This window comes from Pelodiscus sinensis, chromosome 2 (assembly GCF_049634645.1).
Source record: "Pelodiscus sinensis isolate JC-2024 chromosome 2, ASM4963464v1, whole genome shotgun sequence".
Lineage (NCBI taxonomy): Eukaryota > Metazoa > Chordata > Testudines > Trionychidae > Pelodiscus > Pelodiscus sinensis.
Window position 1 is genome coordinate 26,813,841 of NC_134712.1, and position 19,202 is coordinate 26,833,042.

General features: G+C 42.5%; 1 protein-coding gene across 3 annotated transcripts in view; it reads left to right on the forward strand.

Annotated features, from left to right (window-relative positions):
• Window positions 1-19,202, forward strand: part of CSMD3 (CUB and Sushi multiple domains 3) — a 1,183,531-nt gene that overhangs the window by 748,884 nt on the left and 415,445 nt on the right. For all 3 annotated transcript variants that reach the window (XM_075920204.1, XM_075920205.1, XM_075920206.1), the window contains one exon: window positions 14,843-15,012. In XM_075920204.1, coding sequence (XP_075776319.1) covers window positions 14,843-15,012 — 170 coding nt within the window. The remainder of the gene's footprint in view (window positions 1-14,842; window positions 15,013-19,202) is intronic.

The window sequence follows — 19,202 nt, forward strand, 5'->3', positions numbered from 1 at the left end:
CCATAATTCATAGATACACCAATGACTGAGGCCAAGTGCAGTGTGCTTTTAATATGTTAGACAAAAAAAAGTCTAGCTTTCTCATTTTTGCCACCTGAAATTCACGAGTTCACCATGATTGATTCAGTAGGGTGATTTATGTTTCCCTTCTTATACAAGGAAATCCAGTCATTTTGATCAGCACAAAATAAAAACAGGCCATGTCATCTTTGTTATTTTCCTTGCTAAGGTAAGTTGAGCATCCAACATGAAATGCAGACCTGCAACAAATTGGATCAATTTTGTTGTTTAAATTTCTTCAACAGTACAGGATTCCAATAATATTGCTGCTTGAATACATTCTGTAAAAAGCTCCTAAACAACCAGAGAATTGTTGGTGGGCTCAGAATTCAGATTATACCCGCTATCCAATATTTCAGTCATAATTCAACCCTGTCAGTGTTAGTTCTCTTATTTTCCTGTCTCACTCATCACTTCATGAGAAGGTAGGGGAACAGAGGAAAGAGAATAAGATTAAAAGCTTTGAGGAATCAATTTGTTGTCCACTAAATTTAGATTCTCTTATTCAGGTAGCTATTGACTTGTAGTCTATTACTCTGTTGCTGAAAAACAAAATCCTTTTAGGAATGCATCATTTGCTTCCCAATCAAGCTTTTGCTGTGCTGTTTTCTCTTCTGACCAGGGGATATGATCTTCATCACAGAAAATGAAATTGCCATGTACAGATCTTATCTTCACTATGGCTCATACTCTGGGAGTTCCTCTTTGAAGGAAAAAAGAGGGTCAAATTTCAGTTCATAATTGAACATCATACTTTTCCAATCAATAATTATCTGTGGCAAGCTTTTTTTGTCACATGAATAATGAGAAATCATACCAAATCCTTTTAATATTCTTAATATGACCAAATCCTATTTATTTCAGATTTGTTTGCAAATCATTGAAAAGCCCAAAACAAAATGTATTTCATTTCTCAGTTGCACTGACAATAATGTTAAAGGGGATTACAACTTTCAAATAAAAATAAACTATTCTTTAAACTCATCTATTCTATAAAGAACTACATTAAATTTTGCATATTTACATGAGCAAAGAAACCTAACTAATATTTGTTAAGCTTCAGGGGGTAGCTGAGTTAGTCTGTACAGGATAAACTTAAAAAATAAAGAGTAGTCTGGTAGCACTTTAAAGACTAACAAAACATGAAGATGGTATCATGAACTTGAAGTGGGCTGTGCCTACGAAAGCTCATGATATCATCTTAATATTTGTTACAAGGTCAAATAGCCAATGAAACCAATGTGTCCCTTTTCAATTTTTCTTTCCTGGAATTAAAAAAAAATCTTTAGATGATGTTCTGATTTTTGTGAGGGACATGGAAAAAATATTTTTCTTACTGGTACCTCCCCGTTATTTATAGTACAAGGGTTTAGAGGAAGGATGGCAAAATATTTCTTCTTATTTGCTTGATTTCTCACTTTGAAGTATGAACTTAATTTTCTTCAAACTATAATTTCTATAAGAATAATGTGGTGAATTCCTGGTCCCTATATTTTAATGCAGTGTTTGCCATTGACAGTCATGGAGCAAGAATTTTACTCACAAAATATAAAATCTGAGTAAGGTAATTTGATAAAATGAGGCATCAAATGCATTCAAAGTTTTGAGAACAGGAACAGCTAACAGGGAGTTTGGAGAGGGAGTTCTCCAGGTAAAAGAGGAGTAAAAACGGGACCCTTGTGGTAAGTGGCTGTCTGGAGTGTGTGTTTGTGTGTGGGAGTTATTTGCTGTGTGCTGAGCTTGTGTTTGTCTGTTTGGTTGGTTTGTTTGAAGGAGCTTCTAAAAGGTTTGAAATCTAGAAGCCTCTGTTAATTCGCTGAGCCTCAGTCAGGGGGAGGGGCTATCAGAGCTATATAAGCCTGTGACTCAGCGACCAGGGAGCTTGCGAACAGGAACAGCTAACAGGGAGTTTGGAGAGGGAAGTTAGAGGGCACTAGTGACTTCTGATCTTCTTTAAAACATAACTCGTATAATAATCTATATTCCAGAGGTTTAAAAAGAATCCCAGTTTACACTTAAACTTATTCATTAGAAAAATGGAGACAGAAGCCCAGCAGCAGAGTGGGGGCTATCCTGTTTATTGTGTCGAGTGTAACATGTATGATTACCTGCCCTGTGGGCGGGGGACGTATGTGTGCACCCGCTGCAAGGAGCTCATGACCCTCAGAGACCGAGTTCGGACTTTGGAGGCCAGGGGTGGCTAAACTGGAGGAGCTAAGGGAGGTAGAGAGATATGTTGATGAGACGTTCCGGGACACTGTAGTACTGTCCCACCTCCAGTCTGAGAGCCCCAGTGCTCTTAAGGAGGATGAAAGTTTCAAGGGAACAGAGCATTCAATGGGAGCAGAGGGAAACCATCCCGTAGTTGGGACCCTCCTCCCAGAGGATGTTGCAGTATCCTCTCGCACTGAGGATACCTCTCAGGGGGAGGGAATGCCAGTTAGGAAGAGGCAGGTGTTAGTAGTCGGTGATTCGATCATTAGAAACATAGATAGTTTGGTTTGTGATGACCGGGAGAACCGTATGGTCACTTGCCTGCCTTGTGCGAAGGTTGCGAATCTCTTGAGGCATCTAGATAGACTTATATGTAGTGCTGGGGAGGAGCCGGTGGTCGTGTTTCATGTAGGTACCAATGACATAGGGAAGGGTAGGAGAGATGTCCTGGAGGCCAAATTTAGGCTGCTAGGAAAGAGACTGAAATCCAGGACCTCTATGGTGGCATTCTCGGAAATGCTTCCAGTTCCACGCGCAGGGCCAGGTAGGCAGGCAGAGCTTCAGAGTCTCAATGCGTGGATGAGACGATGGTTTAGGGAAGAGGGGTTTGGATTTATTAGGAACTGGGGACACTTTTGGGAGAGGGGGAGCCTATACAGGAAGGATGGGCTCCACCTAAACCAGGGTGGAACCAGACTGCTGGCACTAAACATTAAAAAGGCCGTATAGCAGTTTTTAAACTAAGAGATGGGGGAAAGCTGATTGGTGCGGAGATGCACGTAAATTGGAGGGAGACTTCTCTTAGAGGAGAATCTATTGATAGATATTCTCTAAGCTATAGTCAGAAAGAGAGGAGAGGAGAGGGCAAACCATGGGCCAGAGCAGACAAAACAACCGCATTCAAAGGAATCCAATGCATCAGGGAAGGGCAGACAAATAAGCAATGGCAAATTTTTAAAGTGCTTCTACACAAATGCTAGGAGTCTGACTAATAAGATGGGTGAACTAGAGTATCTAGTATTAAATGAGGAGATTGACATAATAGGCATCACTGAAACCTGATCGAATGAGGAAAATCTGTGGGACACAATCATACTGGGATATAAAATATATCGAAAGGATAGAGCAGGCTGGGTGGGAGGCGGAGTGGCACTGTATGTGAAAGATAATGTAGAATCAAATGAAATAAAAATATTAAATGAATCAACATGTTCAATAGAATTGCTATGGATAGTAATTCCACGCTCCAATAATAAGAAATTAGCAGTAGGGATATATTACCGACCACCTGACCAGGACAGCGATACTGACATTGAAATGCTGAGGGAGATTAGAGAGGCTACCAAAATAAATAACTCTATAATAATGGGGGATTTTAATTACCCCATATTGACTGGATACATGTCACCTCAGGAAGAGAAGAGGAGATAACATTTCTCAATGGCTTAAATGACTGCTTCTTGGAGCAGCTGGTGCAGGAACCCACAAGGGGAGAGGCAATTCTTGATTTAGTCCTGAGTGGAGCGCAGGATCAGGTCCAGGAAATAACCGTCACAGGACCGCTTGGGAATAGTGACCATAATATAATAACATTCAACATTCCTGTGGTGGGAAGAACACCTCAGCAGTCCAGCACCCTGCCATTAAATTTCAAAAAGGGGAATTACACAAAAATGAGGAGGTTAGTTAAACAGAAATTAAAGGGCACAGTGACTGCAGCCAAATCACTGCAAGCTGCATGGAAACTTTTTAAAGACACCATAATAGAGGCCCAACTTAAATGTATACCCCAAATTAAAAAACATAGCAAGAGACCTAAAACAGAGTCACCGTAGCTTAACTACCATGTAAAAGAAGCAATGAGGGACAAAAAGGTATCTTTTAAGAAGTGGAAGTCCAATCCTAGTGAGATAAATAGAAAGGAACATAAACACTGTCAAATCAAGTGTAAAAATGTAATAAGAAAAGCAAAAAAAGATTTTGAGGAACAGCTAGCCAAAAACTCAAAAAGAAATAACAAAATGTTTTTTAAGTACATTAGAAGCAGGAAGCCTGCTAAAAAACTGGTGGGTCCCTTAGGTGATCGAACTATAAAAGGAGCAATCAAGGACGATAAAGCCATTGCGGAGAAACTAAATGATTTCTTTGCTTCAGTCTTCATGGCTGAGGACGTTGGGGAGATTCCCAAATCTGCATCGTCCTTTCTGGGTGATGAATCTGAGGAACTGTCCCGAATTGAAGAGTCATTAGAGGAGGTTTTGGAACAAATAGATAAATTTAATGTTAACAAATCTCCGGGACTGGATGGCATTCATTGAAGGGTTCTAAAAGAACTCAAATGGGAAATTGCTGAACTATTATCTGTGGTTTGTAACCTATCCCTTAAATCGGCTTCCGTACCTAATGACTGGAAGGTAGCCAACGTGACATCAATATTTAAAAAGTACTCTAAAGGTGATCCGCGCAATTACAGACCGATAAGTCTAACTTCAGTACCGGGCAAATTAGTCGAAACAATAGTAAAGAATAAAATTGTGAAGCATGTAGAAGAACATAATTTGTTGGACAAAAGTCAACATGGTTTCTGTAAAGGGAAATCATGTCTTACTAATCTATTAGAATTCTTTGAAGGGGTTAACAAACATGCGGACAAGGGTGATCCAGTAGATATAGTATACTTAGATTTTCAGAAAGCCTTTGACAAGGTCCCTCACCAAATGCTCTTGTGTAAATTGCATGGCCATGGGATAAGAGGGAAGGTCCTTTCTTGGATTGAGAACTGGTTAAAAGACAGGAAACAAAGAGTAGGAATAAATGGTAAATTTTCAGAATGGAGAGGGGTAACTAGTGGTGTACCCCAAGTGTCAGTCCTGGGGCCAATCCTTTTCAACTTATTCATAAATGATCTGGAGAAAGGGGTAAGCAGTGAGATGGTAAAGTTTGCAGATGATACCAAACTGTTTAGGATAGTCAAGACAGAAGCAGACTGTGAGGGACTCCAAGAAGATCTCACCAAACTGAGTGATTGGGCAACAAAATGGCAAATGAAATTTAATGTGGATAAGTGTAAAGTAATGCACATCGGGAAAAATAACCCCAACTATACGTACAGTAAGATGGGGGCTAATTTGGCTACGACAAATCTGGAAAGAGATCTTGGAGTTATCATGGACAGTTCTCTGAAAACTTCCACACAGTTTGCAGCAGCGGTCAAAAAGGCAAATAGGATGCTAGGAATTATTAAGAAAGGGATAGAAAATAAGACCCAGAATATCTTACTGCCCCTGTATAAAACTATGGTACACCCACATCTTGAATACTGTGTACAGATGTGGTCTCCTCACCTCAAAAAAGATATTTTGACTTTGGAAAGGGTTCAGAAAAGGGCAACTAAAATGATTAGGGGTTTGGAACGGGTCCCATATGAGGAGAGGTTAAAGCGACTGGGACTTTTCAGTTTAGAAAAAAGGAAACTGAGGGGGGATATGATAGAGCTATATAAAAGCATGAGTGGTGTGGAGAAGGCCGATAAAGAAAAGTTATTTATTAGTTCCCTAAATAGAAGAACTAGAGGACACCAAATGAAATTAATGGGGAGCAGGTTTAAAACTAATAAAATAAAGTTCTTCACACAGTGTGTAGTCAACCTGTGGAACTCCTTGCCAGAGGAGGCTGTGAAGGCTAGGACTATAATAGGGTATGTCTACACTACCCCGCTAGTTCGAACTAGCGGGGTAATGTAGGCATACCGCACTTGCAAATGTAGCCTGGGATTTGAATTTCCCGGGCTTCATTTGCATAAGCGGGGAGCCGCCATTTTTAAAACCCCACTAGTTCGAACCCCGTGCAGCACGGCTACACGGGGCACGAACTAGGTAGTTCAAACTAGGCTTCCTAGTTCGAACTACCGTTACACCTCGTGAAATGAGGAGTAACGGTAGTTCGAACTAGGAAGCCTAGTTTGAACTACCTAGTTCGTGCCCTGTGTAGCCACACTGCACGGGGTTCGAACTAGCGGGGTTTTAAAAATGGCGGCTCCCCGCTTCTGCAAATGAAGCCCGGGAAATTCAAATCCCGGGCTTCATTTGCAAGTGCGGTATGCCTACATTACCCTCCTAGTTCGAACTAGGAGGGTAGTGTAGACATACCCATTGAGTTTAAAGAGAAGCTAGATAATTTCATGGAGGTTAGGTCCATAAAAGGCTATTAGCTAGGGGAAAAAATGCTGTCCTTGGCCTCTGTTTGTCAGAGGCTGGAGAGGGATGGCAGGAGACAAATCGTTTGATCATTGTCTTCGGTCCACCCTCTCTGGGGCACCTGGTGCTGGCCACTGTTGGTAGACAGGATACTGGGCTAGATGGACCTTTGGTCTAACCCAGTACGGCCGTTCTTATGTTTTTATGTTCTTATAATTTTGGTCATATTTAAAAAACCTTGACTTCACTTTTTTACATGATCTCCCCAAATTGTCCCTCCATTGTTTCTCTTTATGTCTGCACTAATTGACAGAGTTTTATTTTCTCCTCTTCTATTTATCTTTTTCCTCTTCATTTGCGGTCTCCCTCTTTTTCCTCGTCCCTCCTTCACATTCTTTTTTATGTCCCTATCTCCTCCAAGTTCCTTTCCCAAACACTTAATTTACATCTATGCTGATTTCCAGCTTGTGAATTTTATTATAGTCAATATCCTATTATAGTTATTCTCTCAGCAGCTGTGTACATGGATATCCATTCCAGTTTTGTTTTATGGTATAATAGGTTATTGATTTGTTGTGTTGACATCTGCATGATTGGATGATAATATGTGAAGTCTTGTAGGGTATTTAAAACTGAAACTATTTCAGAGAAACATTTTTATCCAGAGCCATTCCTAACCATCACTGGAATTTTTTCTCAGCAGCTGTGACTATGAGTTGGAATTTGCATGTTTTTGTGCCCTTCTTATATATATACATTCTATATCTGAATAGTTTGGTACTTTAAAAGGGGACTTAGTTCACGGCTTGTCTATATTTACAGCACTTCAGAGGTGAAGCTGTAACTTTGCAGCTCTGCCACTGTAGCTCTTAGTGAAAAAACTGTGTGCTAATGAGAGAGCTTCTCACATCAGGATAGGTACCCCGTTTCCCCTCACGACAGCAATTGTGTGAGTGGGAGAAGGCCCCCCATCAACACACTATTGTCTGTACTAGAAGTTTTATCAGTATAGCTCCATTGTTCAGAGGTGCGGATTCTCCACATCGCTAAGTGACGTATTTATACCAACATATTTTGGTACTGTAGACCAGGGATCAGTTTTGAGAAAGTTTATAGAGTTTCTTTTTTTCTTTCAGGGAAACTTTTGTTTGGTTTGTTTACCTGGGAGGTATTCACGGTACCCTTTTTGGTTGTCATGACAGAACCTAAATCCCCAGGTTGTAAAAAGTGCCTGGCTTGTAAGGTAGTAAAGTTCTTGAACAATGGCCATGTGAAGATCAAAAAGAACACAGAGAGAGTTTAATCTGAAAATATCCTTCAGTGATTGGGATCCACAATCTCCTTCAGATCATGTAACTATCCCTGTAGTTAGAAAGTTCTTTTCCCTCTTACATCTAACCTAAATCTTCCTTACTACAGATTAAACCTGATGCTTTTTGTACTAACTTCAGTGGACATTGGAACAATTAATCATTATCCTCTTTATAACAGTCTTTGACTTACTTAAAGACTTACTACATCCTTCCTAAGTCATTTTTCAAGACTATAGCATGTGTAGGCACATATGTGTTTATGAAAGTATATTTATTTGTATGCCTAAAAGCCCTATAGCTTTCTTTTGGTGTTCAATTGCTAAGCATTTTATTCACATTTATAAATTATAAGCATACACATTAATTATTGTAAAGATTTATTTACTTATTATCTTATAGGAATTCACTCATCCCAATGGTTTCTGTGGAATATAAAAGCATACTATGTAATATTGTAAGCACTAAAGATGCTTACTCAACAGTGAAACCATAAAAACCCCTTAAAAATCACTCCTGGTCATCAGCATCTTAGCTCATCTTAACACTGGTTCCATAAAGGGAGAACAACAAAGGCAGATAGAATGATTATAGCCTCATCGTCAACATCAGCTCCTTAAAATGGATCCGATTCCCAGAAACAAATAAAAGAAAGACAGTGCACGTTTCAGAAAAACAGATGTGAAATGCCTGCCCACCCTACTCCAATATCTGTGTCACTCAGCCATATTATTAATAGGTTCTTAGTCGACTTCAAAAATAAGTCTTTGTTAACCTAGTAACCTTAGTAAAGTGATCACAAAAATAAGTGTAACTGCTGAGGTCCCTATTAAATGGAAATGATAAAAGTTTTACACTACCCAGATTTTTTTTTAAAGTTGATTGTAGAGATTGATGTTTGCTGGGAATTTGTGAGCTTCTAGTAATGAAAACATTCCCAACGAGTAAAATGTCATACATGAAGAGTATATAAAACCCAATAATGCGCACAGATACCATCCCTGCCTACTTATTAGGAACCGGATCAAAAGTCCATTGAATTCATGGAAAGGCTCTTGTGACTAAAATGAACCATGGATCAGCCCTGAAGAGTTTCCCACATCTCAGTTTCGTTTCTGTGACATCTGGATTGTGATTCATCCAATTTAATAGCATCCAAGTTGCTAGTCCAACCAGATGAGGGGAGGGATGAACTAGTATTGGTTGGGTTTTCTGAAGAAGAGAGGTGCGTGTCCTCTGCATATCAGTGACATCACAGTAAATGCCACATCTAGATATACACAATGATTCCTGAGGAGAATGAATTACATAGTAGATACAAGGAGATGAAAAATATGGTATCCAGTCGAATCTATAGCAGGAATTGCCAAACTGCAGCTTGTGAGTTGCATATGGCTCTTTTACAGTTAAAGAGTCAGTCCCCCTCTGCCCCCCACCTCCCATTCTCTACCTATCAAACTGGGGACGGAGTGGGGACTCAGAGCTTCTGCCCTGATGGTGGGGCTAGGGGCTTCTGTATGAGATGACTGGTTCCTGCTGGGAGTCAGGGAACAATTTCATGGCTCAGACACCAAACAACTTGATCCATGCTCTCTTCTTGCCCTTAGGGACCTCTCTCTGCAGCTTCCAGGCTAGGGCCACATGTAGAGGCAGCAACAATCAGCTGCGAGCTACAGAGAGGGGCTACTGCTTTAGATTTGCAGGGAGAGAAAGCAGAAAAAACAGTGGCTGTCCCTGAAGCTCCCAGCTATTTCCCATTGTCTCTTCCCATAGCCACAGCTCCCAGCTTGCTGGTTGTACAAGGAGGGGTGGTAGATTTGTGGCACCATATGACCAAGAAGAGCCAGAAAAACACATGCATTGACCTGGGAGAGGGGACCACGCAAAGTCTCCTCCCACCCTGCGAGGGATGTGGTGCTTCTAAGCACCACACGCACCTTGCAGAATGGCAGCAGTCTGGGAGGAAACTTGGTGTGCTTCCCCTGTCCCCAGGCCAATAAGGGCTTGGGGGCAAGGGGAGTGCATGAAATCTCTGCCTGCTCTGCAAGGGGCTCAGCACTTAAAGTCAACTGTCGTCAATAGCTGGTGGATGACTCTAAGAGCGGTGCTCCCTTACGGGGTGGGGGCAAGGAGTGAGAGGTCCTAACTGACCTGGGAGCAGCATGGGGGAGCACGTGAACTCTTTTCCCATTGCCAGAGGCCTGAAGTGCTCCCCCGGTCAAAAACTATTGCTCACCCCAATCCAGACCTATGGGGGTTTCTTTTTCCCTTTGGTCTCTTTTAGAGAATGAAGTAAAACATCTTTTGTCCAGTGATTTAACTAACTACAGACTCTGGAATCTCCTGGCAGTTAATCTTCTAGCTAGATTTCCTTACCTAGCCTAATAAATTAATAAGTTTTCTCTGACTCAGCAGAAGATATAGACAAAACCACCCCTTTTAATCTAAACTTTGCAAAACTTTCTAGATGCCCTAGTAATGGGTGCTTGCAATTGTAATAAACCAGTTTATCTTTATTAGGATTTTGTAATTGTGGTGTAGGTCCTGGCTCTATATTACATACAAAAAATACAGTATCTCTTCAAAATTACAGCTACTCTTTGGGCAATTAATGCATTTTCTCCACCTTCTAGAAATATCACTAGCTTCCATAAGGGAGAATGGGAGACACTAGTCATCTGAAAAGGGACATCTTGACTGGCCTTAGTCCCACTGAGAACAATGGGAAATGGCAGCCATCTTGAAAGAGGCCAGTGCTTTGTAACTCAAAAGATGACTTTATGCATCACCCTCTACAGAAGAATAGATTGACTAGGTGTCTGGTTTTTTGACGGCTCCAGTCAGCATCAATGATCATCCATTATGAGGCCGGAGGTGATGCTGCAAAGCTGAGCCAAGCTATTCCCTACCTGTCCTATGGCACCACAATGTGCCCCAGAAGTGACCAGCAGTGGGGCTATGTGGCTCTTTGTGCTGCCTCTGTCACCCTGGACACTAGCTCCACTCTCCTATTGTCTGGTTCTTGGCCTTGGAAACTGGGGGTGTAAGTAGTGAGTGTGGATGGGGCCTTGTGGAAGGTGTGAGAATTGAGAGGGTTTTTTTGCCAATAGGAAGTTGGCAACCCTACTGAAGGAGTACTTTCAACTATGAAAGATAATTGCAAAACTGACTACTAATCCTTAATTTTTTTGTAAAAATTACCCATTACATCAGATCTATTCAACAATAAAGTCAGGACGGAGGGGGAAACTAGAGGTTTCACCACTGTGTATACATATGTCTTTAGAGGGGAATAAGAAACTGGTGTGTTTTTGTTAGCACTCACACAGAATGCAAGGTGCAGCAAGGAGGCTGAATTGAGAAAAAGAGAGCTTATGGTAATCTGGAGAACAGAAGTGTAAGTTAGTGGTTTAAAGTCAAATATGGATAATGTGCTTATCCCAGGAACAAGCATTATAAACCCAAGAAATTGACTGTTTAGGTTAAATTTAAAATAAATACATATGTTTTAGGATATGGAATTGCACAGTTAAGACACCCAAAATACCTTAACTTTGTCTTATGGTGACCCAAGTTGGGTGGGCGAGGAATAATCTACTGTTCTTTAGTTATCATTTTAATCTATTCTGAGAACACAAACACTACAATTTCTTAATTATAATCATACAACCACTGCATGGTATCAGAACAAATCAGAATTCAGGTTAAGTGGTACCTTAACTATAGACTTCCATAAATTTGATCTTTGAATATTTGGATTTGTTTTGTTCTGAACCTTTACTGTTAATTGCCTGGCTTAATAATGTTTGGTTTTGGAATAATTACAGCATCACCGTGATGTGCTTTTTCCTGGATTACTATTATGTGTTGTAATGCCAACAGGAGGAACTGATCCTGGGACCTCTGTAACTTTGTGCATGAGACCCTACTACTTGAACTAAAAGTCAGCTGATTTTCAGCTAAGGCTGTAGAACCGTGGTCACCAACCGGTAGATCGTGAGCTACCAGTAGATCTCAGGGGCTCTAAGAGTAGCTCTTGAGCCTTCTCTGAACTGCGCACCTGCGCAGTACATTTACATTAGATTTCCTCATTTGAGGAGCAGCTACTCACTGAGCAACAACACAGGTGAGTAGCTGCGAGGAATGGTGGGAGCTGAGAGGTCAGGAGGGCTGAAACACACCAGCCAGCTGAATGTGGCTTTCACAGCTGGAGCTAGGTGCAGCCTCAATGGGTTGAGTGCAGGGCAGCTGGGCTGGAGGGAAGAGAAGCAGCTGCCCGGCCAGCTGGCCATGGCGCTCAGCCAGGGTGCACCACACTCCACGTAGGCTGGCGCAGAGGAGAAGCTGCCTGGCCTGCTGGCTGTGGCATTCAGCCCAGAGGAGGCTGAACCGCGCTCCAGCTGATTGGGCGGCTTCCCCTCTGCGCATGCCCACGTGGAGCTTGGTGGCACCCTGGCTGAGCACCATGGCCAGCTGGCTGGGCAGCCGCTTTCTTCACTCCAGCCCGGCTGCCCTGCAGTCAGTCCGGAGGGAGCGAAGGGTCGGAGGCTTCCCTCCGTGGCTGGTGTAGGGAACTCCCTGCCCCCAACCTTGTTCCCTCTCCTCTGCCCCAAACTTGTCCCCCACCCGCCTGTCCCCCTGTTCCCTCTCCCTTGTCCCCCTGACTCCGCTGCAGAAACCTGCCCCCCCTGCAGAAACTTGTTCCCCGGCACCCTGCCCCCCTTGCAGAAACCAGTTCCTTCTGGCACCCTGTCTCCTACTATAGAAACCTGTCCCCCTGCTCTCCTCTGCAGAAACCTGTCCCCCCCCCAGCACCCTGACCCCTGCTGCAGAAACCTGTCCTGGCACTCTGCCCCCTTTCCCCTGCCCCCACTGGCACCCTGTTCCCTGCTCCAGAACCCACTAGCACTCCTCCCCAGTACTGTGTCCCCTGCTCCCAAATGACTTTTCTATGGGTCAGTGACCCCTGACTCAAGGCAGGTTCCCTGCCATTCTCATAAATAAAGACAATGCAGAAACTTTTTGTGTTTAACATAGTATTCTATTTAAAAATGAAGCCTGGCCAACAAACCCCCAATTGGGGCCAAGACCCCATCTGGCCACAACCACTCCTGCACTCCCCCTTCCCCAGACCCTAGCTCTGAGCCTATCAAACACTGGAACCTCATGCCCTCAGCCCCTCACATACCCCAACCCAAATTCCTGCACCCTCACATCCGCAAGCCTGTGGCTTGCTTAGTATCCCAACACTGCCCAGCCTGGAGCCTCCTCCCCGAGCCAGTGTCCCCTTCTCCACCTCCTCCTGCATTCAGATTTCCTCCCAGAGCTTGCACCTCTCACCCCTTCCCACACCCAAATCCCTCATACCCACCCCAGAGCCTACACATCCTGTCTCAACCCAGCGAGGGTCCAGCTAGACTGCAAGACTGTGTCTATACTGGGCCACTTATTCCGGAAAAGCAGCCGCTTTTCCAGAATAACTTGCCAGCTGTCTACACTGGCTGCTTGCTTTTCTGGAAAAGCAATGACGCTCTACTGTAAAATTGTCAGTGTTTTTCCGGAAAAACTATGCTGCTCCCGTTCGGGCAAAAGTCCTTTTCCGGAAAAACTGTTCCGGAAAAGGGACAGTGTAGACAGCACGGTAGTCTTTTCCGCAAAAAAGCCCCGATCGCAAAAATGATGATTGGGGCTTTTTTCTGGAAAAGCGCGTCTACATTGGCCACAGACGCTTTTCCGGAAAAGCATCCTGCCAATGTAGACGCGCTTTTTCTGGAAATACTTATAACGGAAAACTGGTCCGTTTTAAGCATTTCCGGAAAAGGGTGCCAGTGTAGATGTAGCCCAGGAGTTTTTCAGGATTCTGGAGACAGCCCAGAAAAACTCTTCTGCATCCAGGGATTCGTTTGTTCTTCTGCTTTTTTAGTAGAAGAGCAAACAGGCTCTTTTGGTCACCCCTATATTCCTCTTTCCACAAGGAATAAGGTGGGTTCCAAAAGAAGGGGTTTTTTCTGACATTTGGTCCAGTGTAGACAGGCCAAATGTTGGGAAAATCTCTTCCTACAGAATAATAATAATAATAATAATAATAAAATAAGCAGCAGTATAAGGATTGGGGATAAGAAGTGATGGAGAGGAGGAGAATAGAGGGCGGGGCTTCAAGGAAGGAGCGGGGCGGTAGATCTTGGCTTGGTCTGTCATTTACAAAGTGATCTTGGGTATAAAAAGGTTGGAGACCACTGCTGTAGAGGAAAGTCATTCTGTCTCTTTGGAAGTGGTCTAAATGCCACTACATGGGACAATGAACTCATCATCTAATAAACCATCTTGTTAGTCTTTAAAGTGCTACATTGTCCTGCATTTTGCTTCAACTACCCCAGACTAACACGGCTACATTTCTATCACTACACCCAATACAGGTGTTGATAACATACTCTCAACTGTAACTCAATGGAATTTGTGTCTGGGAATTATTTTCTTTTTACTTTTTTATTATTTAGATTAGTCCTGTTTTATTCAGTTGGTAAATTTGGAATTTCTGATTTTTTATTGAAAGTAGGAATAAGAAATCCTCCGGAAAAGGGCTTATTTTCCGGAGAATCGCATCTAGACTGGCGCTTTTCTCCAGCTTATCCCCAAGCCGGAAAAAAGCAGCAGCCATGTAAATGCAAATGCCGCGGGGGATATTTAAATCCCCCGTGGATTTGCAATTCCGACTCGTCTCATTAGCATCCCTTTTCCGGAAAGGGATGTCAATGTAGATGTAGCCAGGGGGTTTCTAAAACATTTTAAATAATTGTCCTGATATTTATTATCAGACTTCAAGGTCATTTCATATTATTTACTATAGTTTAGCAATGCATTTTAGAACTTTAGAAATATTTGTGGAATCTGAAGATGACAAAATTCTGTTCATTCACGGTCATCAATTTACTTTATAATCTGACTCTAGACAACAAATATTCATGTTTTGGTAGATTCCATTAACATTCCCATACTGACCATGAATTGAAAATATTTATGTTCTCTATTAAGCCCTACCTCAACATTCTGTTTTACCTGCAGCTGAATGTGGAGCCTCTGCAACAAATAATGAAGGAATTTTGTTATCCCCTAATTACCCACTCAACTACGAACACAACCATGAATGCATTTATAGCATTCAGGTACAAGCAGGAAAGGGAATCAATATTTCAGCCAGAACTTTTCACTTAGCCCAAGGAGACGTTCTTAAGGTAGGTTGTCACTTTTGTAATGCCTCTATATTATTTCCAAATGTATTATGCTTTCATGCCATTGTGCTGTTCATCTGTATGTTGTATTACAGTCTTATGTGCATTTATTTTAGTAATTGCCATTTTAGTAAAATAATCTTCTATCTAAAACAATTCTATGTGTAGTAAGTCAATAACAAAAGCAACCTCTGGCCATGTCTACTGTTTCCTATTTCTTTACATCGGGGGTGGAACCTCCGGCCTGCAGGCTGCATAAAGTTTATCAGGGTTAACAGCTGATGGGCTATGTCAGGGGATATCCCTCCCCCCCAGTCCCAAAGGATTGTGGAGCAGGGGAGGACCCGCATTGACTTCACGGGCGGGGCCCACCGTACCCGCTGACGGTTTACTTTAGGCCTTCCAGTCGGGGTAGGGTTCCTACGTACCAGGGATGAACCCTATTATGGCCCAAATCCCCCCTTTCTCCCCGGGCCCCTGCACAATTCAGGTTTATCCTCAGAGTCTATCTCCCACTGGGTGTACTGTCCTCCCGCGGGCGGGTATTCTCCAATGCTACCAGGGGCCTGATAGTGGTTTGAGCCCACTGGAATGGCGTAGGGGTACTTGGGCCTTCCTGCGCTCCCGAGCCCCGTTCCCAGGACCCTAAGGGTAGGATGTCTGGCCCTTACCCGAATGGCGAGGATTGCGTCATTGTCTCCTCACCACCCCTCTCGGGGTTGTTGTCGGCTGCCCCTGCCAGCGCACCCCGTCCTGGGTCTCCTTCCTACCTCCACTAGAGGCTGTGTCTACAGGGCTCCAGTCCCCGAAGTGGTGTTGGTCTTTCCGATGTCACTCCCCGGTTCCACGGTTGGGATGGAGGACTAGACGAGTCTGCCACGCAGTCGGACCCCCTGGAACCTCGGGGGCCCCAGATGCTTTCCGGGCTGGCTCTCGTGTTCTAGACCGCCTCTGCTCGGTCCTCTATATGCTCGGCCCTCTCTGGTTCGGACCTGAGCTTGGCGTCGCTCTCCGTCGCCTGCCCAACATCTCCTTCCAAGCCGGATGGTGTGCCCCTGGCTCCGGCTGGTTCCGCCCAGTTGCCAGCATCTCCAACAGCCCCTCTCTTCCCCCCTTGGGACATGGCCGCCCCCGCCCTTGCCACAGCATCCTCGGTTCCTCCCTCCATGGTGCGGACGTTCCTCCTCCCCAGGTGAGCTGGCGCTGCATTTAAATGCGGCCGCCAGCTTTCCGCACGTGCGCAGCAGTGCTGGCGGAAGCTGCCCAGCTCCCCATTCTCGACGCAGGCGGCCAGCCCGCCCGTATGCAGAAAGGGGTACGGGGCTAGCCCGTCACAGGCTACCAGATGGTTTGCTTACCTGAGCATCTGCAGGCTTGGCCGCAGTTCACTGTTCACACTTTTTGGAGCTCCCAGTGGACAGAAATGGCAAAGGGTTTTGTGCCTGCAGATGCTCAGGTAAACAAAAGCTAGGGAACCGCATGCAGCCAGTGCACTGAAGGTTCCCCACTCCTCCTTTACATATCCATACTCTGACCACAGAAACATTTTAAGATTAAAACACATGATGTAGTCTTAAATTTGTGTATAAGTTCACTAGTTTCATTGTTACCTATGTTTCATGGTTTTGCATCAAAACCCTAAGTTGTGTTCTTGTCTAAAAAGTAATATTTTCCCCTGAGGCTTGATTTTATATGGTTCTTGACTGGCACACAAGGAATGCTTTTGTAAGAGGTTTTGAATTGCATGGTATGTAGCAAACTGTTGAACATCATCAATTCCAGTTGAAGTCAATTCCAACTTTTCATCAGAGAACAGAGGGCTCCCACCACTTTCAAGAATTGATTTGAAATACTAATATGATTAATTTGATGGAGAACTACAGTTTATTAAAATGTGTAATTGGTACTTTTGACTAACAAAATATTTATATTTATACCTGAATGTATTACTTAGTGATTTATATTCCAGGTTAAATACAGTCTACTCTTTCTAACAGGCAAATAGATGTAAACAAACAATCATAAAAAAGTATCAGAGGGGTAGCTGTGTAAGTCTGAATCTGAAAAAGTGGCGAGGAGTCCTGTGGCACCTTATAGACTAACTGAAGTGTTGGAGCATAAGCTTTCATGGGCAAAGACCCACTTCATCAGATGCAAGTAGTGAAAATTTCTAGAGGCAGCTATAAATATGCAGGCCCCAGAATCAGGCTGGAGATGACGAGGTGGATCCAATCAAGGAGGATGAGGCCCACTTCTAGTAGCTGATCTGGAGGTGTGAATTCCAAGAGAGGAGAAGCTGCTTTTGTAGTTAGCAAGCCATTCACAGTCTTTTGTTTAATCCTGAGTTGATTGTGTCAAACTTGAAGATGAACTGTAGCTCAGCAGTTTCTCTTTGAAGTCTTTATTTTTGAAATCATAAAAAAAATCTCATGCATTATAGAAAAGCAAAATAAAATAAAAAAAAGTTAACTCTATCAAATCTAACACAAATAAAGGAATATCAAACATACAGAAATTATATTTCCTATTGTTTGCTTTGCTATTTACAGGGTAACTAATTATATTTCCTTTAAATAACCTATAATTTTACTAATTGATAGAGAGTTAATACTTACCATTTATTTTCAAAATTATTTAAATCATTAAATAAAACTAAACCTTACTATACCCCATGTGAGGATATTAATATTCAGTTTTACCAGTGATGGTATTTCATAAGTAGTTAATTGTTTAGAGAGAATAATGATTTGTTTGAGACCCCATAAATATGTTGTGTTAGAGATCAGAGGTTCTGTCCTGGATTTAGATTATTATCCCAACACCAGTGACAGAAGTAAATATACCAATTTTTTTTGTAGTAATTTATATAGGAAATTATGGGTGCAGTTTCTCATGGCAATAAATTGAGTAAAAATGATAACATTCTATAGTAGCCCCTCCTGAGGGATGTTGTTCATAATTCTGAAATGTTCATAACTCTGAATAAAATGTTAGGGTTGTTCTTTCAGAAATTTACAATTAAACATTGACTTCATATAGCTTTGAAGCTTTACTGTGTAGAAGGATAAAGCTACCTTCCCTTTACTTTTTCAGTACATTACGTTTAACACGGTATTTCATTGTATTTGCTTTTGGGGGAGGGGCTCTGCTACTCCTGATTGCATGCTTCCAGTTCCAAATGAGGTTTGTGGTTGAGTAGTCAATTCATAAATCTGGTATTTGTAATTTTGAAGTTTTTTATATTGAGATAGCTTTGATATTTAGTTTGGAAGTGATGCAACTCATTTCTCTGGTATAATAGTGGACACATGCAGTTCAGAGAAGATTTATGATACAGTTGCCAGGACAAAAACATAGATTTCAGTGTTCACCAGCTTATCTTTTATTTTTCCTGGAGAAAACATTAGCTTGAAATGTTTTTACTTTTCTAAAATTATTTTTACATTTAATGAATCTGTTGCTTTAATCTTCATATTCAAGGGGAAGGCAATGTGCATTACATTGAGAAGAAAATGCACTGAAGAATAGCTATAAATATCACTCACAGAATTTTCTCTGAGTTAAATAGGGATGAATAATGAATAAATAAAAGTGTCAGATGGTAATTGGAATTCTTGCATAGCAAGTCACCACCTTTGAATTATATTAATAAGCTATAATTCCCCCTAAATTATTTGACAAGCGGCAACAGCACCATTGTCAGTTATGATCAAAGTCTAGACAGTTACCTCAAGGGAAGGGCAGAGCTTCTAAATACAGACACAAAATACAGGACTATGTAGCACTTTAAAGACCCACTTTCTGGCCCACGAAAGCTCGTCATCTAATAAACCATCTTGTTAGTCTTTAAAGTGCTACATAGTCCTGTATTTTGCTTCAGCTACACAAGACTAACACGGCTACATTTCTATCACTATTCTAAATACAGAGGCATCTTGAGAAAGAATGATACCCAAGGGAATAGTGACTGACTATGTGGCTGCTCCAGGGTTGGAGCACCCACATAAAAAATCTAGTGGGTTCTCATCACCCACCCACTGATCAGCTGTTTGGCAGGTCCCTCCAATACATTATTTGGTGAAGGGTGGGAGGAGGATCTGTGGGGAGGTTATGTAAATGGGACAAGAAGGTGCATATGCGAGAAGAACAGGTGGAGGCAGGGCAAGTGTGGGACCTCATGGGAAGGCACAGAG